This window comes from Morone saxatilis, unplaced genomic scaffold (genome assembly GCF_004916995.1).
Source record: "Morone saxatilis isolate NCDOM2014 unplaced genomic scaffold, NCSU_SB_2.0 Contig17, whole genome shotgun sequence".
NCBI lineage: Eukaryota > Metazoa > Chordata > Actinopteri > Moronidae > Morone > Morone saxatilis.
This window is the reverse complement of record NW_023339729.1, coordinates 19,237,976-19,246,972: the sequence shown is the minus strand read 5'-3', so window position 1 is coordinate 19,246,972 and position 8,997 is coordinate 19,237,976. Positions and strand designations below refer to the sequence as shown.

Genomic DNA, 8,997 nt, shown 5'->3' with positions numbered 1-8,997 from the left:
TGTGTGTGGGGGGGGGGGGTTCCCCCTTGGTTAAACTCAGGCTAGAGGGCTGCTCATTCATGGAGGGAGTTTGGGTGGATAAGCCACTGCTGTCAGCAGAAATGGTGACTGGTTGAGTTTACATGGCTCGGTGCTGTATTTTAGCTGCGGGCAATGCAGCGGCAGCAGCAACAGTGAGTCTTTAAGAGTTCTCCAGCCACAGGCCACTGATATGAGAGGTAAATGGGGATTCATGTAATAACCACTAGTGGAAACAACCTAGAATGTCCACAATAGTCCCTGTTAAAGAGGCTTGTTGATGCCTCTAGGTATCCTAATATGAAATAAAACAATATCGTAATGTTGTATTTATTATACATGAGGAAGAAAAAGACATTTGTATAAGTAAATAACACTTCTGCAGTCAATGATTATTTGAATATGAGAGGAAATAGGCACACTACATTCTCAACTGTATTTTTGAGGTTCTTTGAAATAACTACGTTCTTTATGCTCTAATTTTATCTTGTTATGAGATTACTGTAGCTAAGACTTGATGGTGCACTGAAGCTGGCATCATAATTAATAACTAAGTGTGAACCAAGTTTGTTTTTTTTACACAATAATTAATTTACCAAATAATTAATGAAGGAAAACCTTAGTTGTCTGATATTGAAAACATGTATAAAACATTCTGTTTGTGTGTGTGTGTATGTGTGAGCAAATGTGTCCCTCCTCCAACTAAGCCCTGGTCCGGGGGCAAAAGACTCTCATTACTTTAATACCTTTTAGCAAATCAAGATGAAACGAAAAGAAATAGAGCAATATGAGGAATATCAGGGTAAACTTTATTAAACTTAATTAGAGTCAACGTCGCTTACTGGGGAGGTTCACGTCCATAATGGTCACTCTCTACAGAGGAGCTTTCACTGTTGCTGCACTGCAAATGATCTCAAAGGCTTTTTCCCCAGTAATCGCTAGCTAATTTATGCTTTGATGTCGTCTGAGTATAGCATCTTAAGTCTGAGGGCGCACTGCATGTGTTTATTCTGTTTATGGGGCCTAAATAATCCCTGCCTCTTTTTACCAACAGACCTTTAACAACAATTAACAAGCACAGACATGGAGTGCTGCAGACAGATGCATAATGAGGCAGGTAGAATGATCCCACTGTGAATTTTTTAGCCCACCCTGTCCGTAGTTGCTTGCCAGCCATCTACTACAACCAGAAGGAAATCTCAATCCAAAAACCAGCCTTTGTGTCAGCTAGTTTATTTGTCTCTGCCTTTTGGTTTAAAAACACGTCAGCATGTATCTGAGAGTTATTCTAAATAGGTTAAATGTTTACAGATGAGTCTTCAAATCAAATTTTGTCAGTGCATAATCACATTATTACAAAAAGGAGAGGCTATTTTTGTTATAGGATTGTTTGCTTATTAAATGTTGAAAGCAAAAGGGAAGTCCCATACCATCAAGGAAAGCTGAAATCATAATATTGCTAGCATCAATACATGAAGTGCTATAGACAAATTCCATTTCTAAACAATGTGAATTTTTGAGTTTACTGTGGATACAGTAAATTGCATTCCTGTCAACAGCTTTTTAAGTGACAGAAACGAGACTGGAAAGAAGTTAAACTCCTCTAGTAAGATGATGGTTTTCTTTTCAGACCAAATTCATGACTAAATGTCAAAACAGGAGCGAATTTTAGATTCCAACTTTCGGCCCTTTTCTGCATTTCATCCCCTCTTTCTCTCTCCCCACTTTCCTGTCTTTCTTTAGCTGCTCCTGGAAAATTGTCTTTACTGTAGTGGCACAAAGGTACACGACACCGTCACATGATCTTCCCATTAAGTGAGTTTCTAAACTCAACTTCAAGTGTCATTGTGAGGCAATGAAACAACAGCTCTACAGTGACAGAATGGAACCACTAGTGCTTAAGCACATAGAATCTAAAAATAACTACGCTCACTGGTTCCAAACTGCTTTAGGACACAACGTCAGGGCAAGAACTGTTGGGACCATCATGACATGAGTTTTCACAGCCAAGCAAAGCCACACAAAGCCTAGTATCACCATGTGGAATACATATACGTCTGGAGAGAGATATAAAGTTGCCAAAGAAAAAGCAATTTGTTGCTCACTGGGTCCTCAGTAAATCAGCTAAAAGAGCAAATAATACAGACCTGTTTCACCTTCTTGCTCAACCTCTAATTCAAATGCAGAGATTAAAGGGGGGCCTGGGCTTCATAACCTTCTCTTAACACTGTTGGGACCCACTGTGCAGGAGTTATCCCAGCAATATTCATTCTGGGAAATGGTCATTTGGGCCTCAAGACAGTGTTTTACAAGTGCTGTTTTTGGAGGATGTGATAGGGAGCATCTGTCCACGATATCATGACAATAAGGAAGAGCAAATGAGAGACAAATGGAGAGTTTAAACAGACTCATCTAAAGCCTGCCACTAGGCATTTAAAGCTTTACAAGGGGCCTTTATTTGGCCCTAAATTCTTTAGCTGCCAGGAGTTAATTAGCCATTAGTGGATAATTTCTAACACTTATCTAGCATAACCTTCACAAGCACAATCATTATAATACGGTCAACGGAACAACAAGCTGCAACTGCTTGCCCCATGAGTTTCCAGGCAGTTATGCTTCCATAAACTCTTGTTGTTGTAGCAGTATGAAGCACACACTTTCCTTCTCTGATGCCTCTCAACAGAAATTTTCATTGCAGGGAAGTAAGGTTGTTTGGTTAAGCTGGCTTCGTCCATAGTCCCAACAATCCTATCTGTTCACTCATGCTACAGGTATAGAAGAAAGCGAGGAGTGGAATAGAGATGAGCAGTGTGCTTTCGCTTAGTTTAACACACTGAGCTATGCGTGTGTGCAGATGCGTGCCCTGGAACGGAGAGTTTTTCTAAAGCACAAGTTTAAAGATCCCAGCCAAGTTTACTTTGCACCAGCCATCCGGGTAAGAAGGGGCCCTGGGGGCGGGAATGGAGGAGATGAGGTGGAGCTAGTCAGGGGCACATGAAGGGGATCAACACTAACCCCGGAGGACAGGCCAGTTACACAGCTAGGAAAGAGGCCAGCCGTTCTCCATCCCTCGTGGTTTCCCTCACAGGTCAGTTCCAAGGACCCTGCGTGTTCACTGTAGCCTGCTCACCCCCCCACGCCCCACCCCCAGACCATCCAGTGCGCTCTGCTCAGCTCTAGTCGTGGCCGGACAGGCAGGCAGGCGGATGGACATCCCTTAACAGGCAGCATCGGCGGCACTAGGGCTGCTAGCCTGTAATTAGCTCGGACAGCTCAGGCTTGGAGAGAGGCAGCCGGGCTATATCATAATGAGCTCAGCTGGGATTAGGAGGACAGGGCAGGGGGGTGAGCAGAGGGGAAAGCGGTAGAGGGGGTGGGGGGCAAGTACCAGAATTCTGGCCTCAGACTACTGCAGTATCGCAGAGGGCCGGAGGGAGACAACTGGGAAGACAAGTAGGAGTAGAAGAGGGGAAGAGGAGGGTACAGAGGCATAGGATAGAGGAGGAAAGAGGTGAAGAGAGGTGAAGGCTAGGGTAGATAGGAGAGAGGAAGACTGTGGCTTTAGGCCAAGCTTTGTGTAGCATCATAGTGGGTCAGTGTTAGTGGTACAGTTACAGGGGCTTCTTTAGATCAAACAAGACAATGGCTATACTACTCCCAGAGACAGAGTAAAAGAGAAAGAGACAGAAAGAGAGAAACTAAGCATCAAAGAAAGAAATTAAATAAAGTAGTAGCCCTTCGAGAAAACTCACACTGTGATTAAAAAAGTCACAAAACTCCAGCTTACAGGCTGTAAGTACGTAAAGTGTCTTATTGACACTACATTAACACTAGCAACAGGACAACTGTTTGGCATAAATGTTAGATTAAAAATGCAATTATTTCACAAAGACACAGCCAGGGATTCTGATAATGTGATTTTACTTCCTGCACTTTTATGTGTGAATTTTTGGGCAGCCAATTTTACAAATGAGCAGAGTCTAATGATCTTGCTTTGGCCCCTGCTGGCTGATAATGATGTGGAGGGCTAGGTGGATGCTGTGAAGTTGGGAAGGGCACACTCAAATTTTAACACCCACAAACAAGAAGGGACAGTGGGAGAGTGTCGGTATGTGTGTACACGTGCGGTTTTACGCGAATGTTTGTATGCACACTCACATGTCCAGTGCTGGTTATTATCTGTGTATCAACTGGGCTCTGACAGCAAGTGACTTACTTTTCAATGGAGAGTTTCCGGTTGGAGTTTTTCAAGTAGGCCAGCTCATTCCACACTGCATCACTGTTCTCTTGTCTTAGCTGCCATGGTTCTGCACGCTGCATCCTTCCACCTGACCTGCACACACACACACACACACACACAATATATAAGAAGAGAAAAGTACAAATGTAGAGGCAAGTAAAGGCAAATGGAATAGATACCCTTACAGCACACATACACGCACATTGAAAGCAAACACACTAACAAGGGAAAATGTTTGGTACTGTACCTTGCTGCCTCTGGGCAATTCACATGGGGTAACAAGGCCCCTTAGTCTCGCTCTGTTTTTGTTATTCAGCCATCTTTAGCAGTATTCAAATGAGCAGCCTTGACTTTGACATTTCAGTGGCAAATCATGTACACACGTTCGCATGTTTGTTAAAGCCCAGGGCACTGCCCGTGTGGCAGGGCGGTGGACCATTCCCTGTGTGCCATGCAAATGTAAATAATGGCAAAAACGCACTCGCAAACGAGGTCATTCAAATGTCTACACCTCACTTATGAATACTTAATGACACTTTGCGCTCAGTGGCTGCCCCTTCCATTGAACTTCCCCTTCAACTCACACACAGACACACAGACACACACAGACACACACACACAGTCCCTACTGCCCCCAACTGCAGCCCTGCACACACCCAACTCATCAATCAGTCGCAGCACCACAAATTCAATTCCAATTAGTCTTTCATTTGCAAACTAAAATGGCTTTTAGTGAGAAGTCCACAGATTGCAAAAGTAGCGGATGAGAAGAGAATACCATTTTTGTCACACACACACACACATCGACACACATACTACAGTTTCTCATTTTTACTCAATCAATGAGGTAGAGGTGTGGAAATGGATAGTGAGGGTCACTCCTATTGCAGAGGGCTCCTTTTCCGGTGGTCATTATTGGCTATGTAGACACAGCCACGCTACGCTAATACCAGTTAAACCCCGGTGCCTGGGAGTTGGAGGCTACTGAGGAACGGCAAATGTTTTCATTTAATACTGCTAATGCCCCTGTGAGCAATTTGGAGCCCTTGAACTTATTCATAGTGTATGTGTGTGTGAGTGTATATTAGTGCTATCTGTGGGTTTGGGCTAGTTTCCCAGAGTGCAAAGCTACTTAACGGATAATCTCACTGTATCGTCACAGAGATTGATACACTTTTACTAATTCTATTGCAAACACACAGCAATCTTATCACCGCCTGGAACTGTAAAAGTATATATTTAACCCACAACTCTGTTTTAATTCTCTCTGTGTGATTTTTAGGTATGTAGTGTATCAACTGCATTCCATATGAAAGGTGTATGAAGCTTTATTAAGTCACGGTAAAGCTTTATACATTTTAATTTGTTTACAGTGGGCCTAAAAGCTGTTGAACATGGAGCCATGAGAGAGCTATCTACTTCAGGCCTCAGTGCTTCCTCCCCTATGGTATCCTAGTTTCCATTATTAAGCAGGAGGAAATAGAGAGAACTTTTCCATGCCGCTGCGGCTAATTGCTCTGATTCAGGGGGAATCTGTTTATGGGCGCAACTTTGATCAGAGTACGGATGCTTTAATAACCTTTAATTTTATTTGCTCACCCCCATCATCCCCAGTCTGATTAAAAAACTTTTTCCCTTCTCTAATATAAATAAGAAGTTGGCTTTTTTCTCCCTCTCCTTCATGCCATTTTGGGAAAATATGGTGGTAATAGTGAATGGCAGGGTGGTTTCACTGGGACTGGCCAACTGCTCACTGCCTGCATGCTGATGAGCCAATGGACCCTTCGTCTGCCTTGTGATTGGTTGGTAGTTCTATCCTGGGCGGGACTGGCTATCACACACACACACACACACTGGTGACGTCACTCAGCAGCTTGCCATACAGAAACCAATTGTTTAATTCAATACTTTATTCTACTAATGAGATGTGAAGATTGATATGAAAGAAACTAAAATCTGGAAGTTATAGAAAAATTATGTTAGTCTAACATTGATGTATATTATTTGGCATAAACTGTGTGTATAAACTGAAGTATTTGTAAGAATAGGCATATGTGAGCGGCAGGTAAGGAGGGAGATGCATCGCAGTTTTATCTTTTGGTCCTGCACACAAAAGGGGAACAAAAACGACCCCCCGCATCTTTCCAAAAAGGCAACAACACAGCATGGAAGCTACAGGGAAATCCCTAACAAGCTCGAAATGCAATGAGACTCGACGCCTATCCCCACTGACTTGTTAGGGCCCTGATTTCCAAGCACTAATGGGAGTATTTAAGTCATTTTCTATTGTCTCTCATTCAGGCTGGCATTACCCCAGTGGGTTTAACAGCTATTTAAGGATGGGGCTTAATGCCAAATGAATGCCAGGATCATAACATTGAGTGACTGGCTGGTGCCATGGAGGGCTCTGACTGAAAAGGGCAAAGCTGCCTATTGCATCAATTTTTCTGTCAAATCAGTCATGAAATACAGATACACTGACACTGATACTACAAACTTATTATCATAGACTTGTAGGTCTTCTTAGCTCTGTTCTCTTAACCACAGCCCCACAGCCTTATTATATAAATGTACATGTTTGCTTCTCACAAAAACAAGGTCTTCATGCAGTCTTTGACAAAAGTGCATTAACCAAACAGAACATTTCTTTGATAACCTGCTAAAATGTATAACAGCGGCACAACTGGTGTTGACTGAGAGTTTTCTCTCCCTACATCTCTCTGTCTTTGTTCCCACTGTCTCAGACACATGCTGTTGAGCCGCGCTGAGCTGACATGAGCCGAGTCGAGCCTAGCGCTGAACACACTCTCTCTCACTCACTACACTTTCACACGGGCTCACATTGCACTGCTGTTTTCTTTAATTAACCCAGAGAGAAAACAGCTGACGGGGTCAACACTTTGCTCCCGCGTGGCCACCAAACATATGCACCTTTAGTTACATTTTAAAATGGACTCAGTGACGATGTTGGAGAGAAGAAACAGAGACAGAAAAAGTGGGAAGACTGGGGCAGACAATGGAGAGAACAAGATGATATTTTCCACCACCTTTTCCACTTTGTGTAAAAATCCTGTGGTTTCTGGTGAAGATAACAGGTCGAGGCAGGAAATGGCCCTCCCTCCTCCCCCTCCCTCCACAGGCCTTCTCAAACACCTTGCACCCCCCAGGACCAGACACCTCCAGCCTCTGGCTCTCACATCCTAATGAACGCTGAGGGAGAAGAGACGCAGAAGCTCGCACACACTTGGCACAAAACGGCCCAAATTGACTGGGCTTAAAACCTCTGAGCTTTTCAAAGGCAAAGGTAGGAATTTCTCCCACTTTCCCAAATCCAGCACTCAGGTCTTGTCAGACAACATGTGGAGAGCAATGAGGCCCTAAGACTATTTGTGAGTGGTTTCAGAGGGTTGTAGCATTTCACAAGGGCTTTTAACATAAGGCAAGTTGAGTTATGTGCTTTGAAATGTCTCTTACTGTCTGCTGCTGGGAAGAACAGGAAGTTATCCAAGTTACTTTGTGCATGCACAGATCTTCTGTGTTTCATGAATCCAATCCTGTGCGAGTCTACAATTTATTATTTTATTTATTTTTATTATATTTAATTAAAAAAAAAATTCCTCTGTGTTGTGCGATATGCATTTCTTACTGTGTACTCACAAGCCATTTGATTTCTCCATCTCTTTCAGCTGGTCTTTGACTGCCTTGTAGTTGGTCTGAATCAGACTCAGGCGTTCACGGCGTTTATCATGAGCCCTCCTCAGCTCTTCATTCTCCTCCATCTGTAAGGCACAGTGACAAGATTTTTTTGCACATGTCAAATGAAACATAACTTAATTGAAAAAAAGGAGTCTACTTCATGTACACTGGCACAGCAGTGTGGCAGGGAGCCCCTCACCGTCTACATATTTAAACTGGTCTACAGCTGAAACACCTCTGCCTGACAGAAACCAGCAGGTTCAGATTCTTTTCTCTCTTCGCCTTCCTCCCTGACAAGTGCTTCCACTCTCACTGGGCAACTGAGACATCATTAAAGGACGACATTTACATGACGTGTCAATGGGGCCACAGAACACCAAGGAGACACACAAATACACACACGCACATCACATACACACTCTTTAACCAGCGAAGAAACTCACTCACTGGAGTTACCAACTGACGACCAGCATGTGTTGTGTTGGTGGGGGATGTAGCGGTGGGTTTGTTGCTGACACTGTTGTTGACAGCTATTAAAACACAGCAAGATTGGGCTCCAGCTTTAAAGAAGGAGTAAGAGAAGACAACATATAGATTTTTCTTGTCAGGGGCACCCCTCCTCCCCATCACACTGACCTTAACAGCGAGGGCGATGGAGAAAACACTTTCAACAGGCAGGACAAACAGAGGTGGAAGGAGAGCAAAGGAAGAGAGAAAGGCAGCTGATGAAAACAGAGAAAAGAAAAAGAGAGAGAACAGAGAAATTAGAAAGAGAAGAAAGAGAGAGCAAAGCAAAAGAGAAAGTGAAAGGAAGAGTGCAGGACAGGTTTCTGCTTGAGTGGCCAGGGCTAGGGAGAGTTGTCGAGCGCTTTCTGAAGGGAAGGAGCTTGTTTACTGCTGATATGACACGGCTGCCCTGCAGAGAGGGAAATGCGAGCCCTCGGCCCTGTTATTATTAACAAGGACAAAGAGAACAGAGAGCACACAAACATTCACCGGACACACAACGAGTGTACATGCGCACGCACGCATGCACACACACA

General features: G+C 43.6%; 1 protein-coding gene across 1 annotated transcript in view; it reads right to left on the bottom strand.

Moving 5' to 3' along the window:
• Positions 1-8,997, bottom strand: part of cntln (centlein, centrosomal protein) — an 83,858-nt gene that overhangs the window by 45,585 nt on the left and 29,276 nt on the right. Inside the window, exons 12-13 of the mRNA XM_035659411.1 lie at positions 7,916-8,037; positions 4,235-4,351 (exon numbers count right to left, since the gene is read on the bottom strand). Of these exons, the coding sequence (XP_035515304.1) occupies positions 4,235-4,351; positions 7,916-8,037 (239 nt within the window). The remainder of the gene's footprint in view (positions 1-4,234; positions 4,352-7,915; positions 8,038-8,997) is intronic.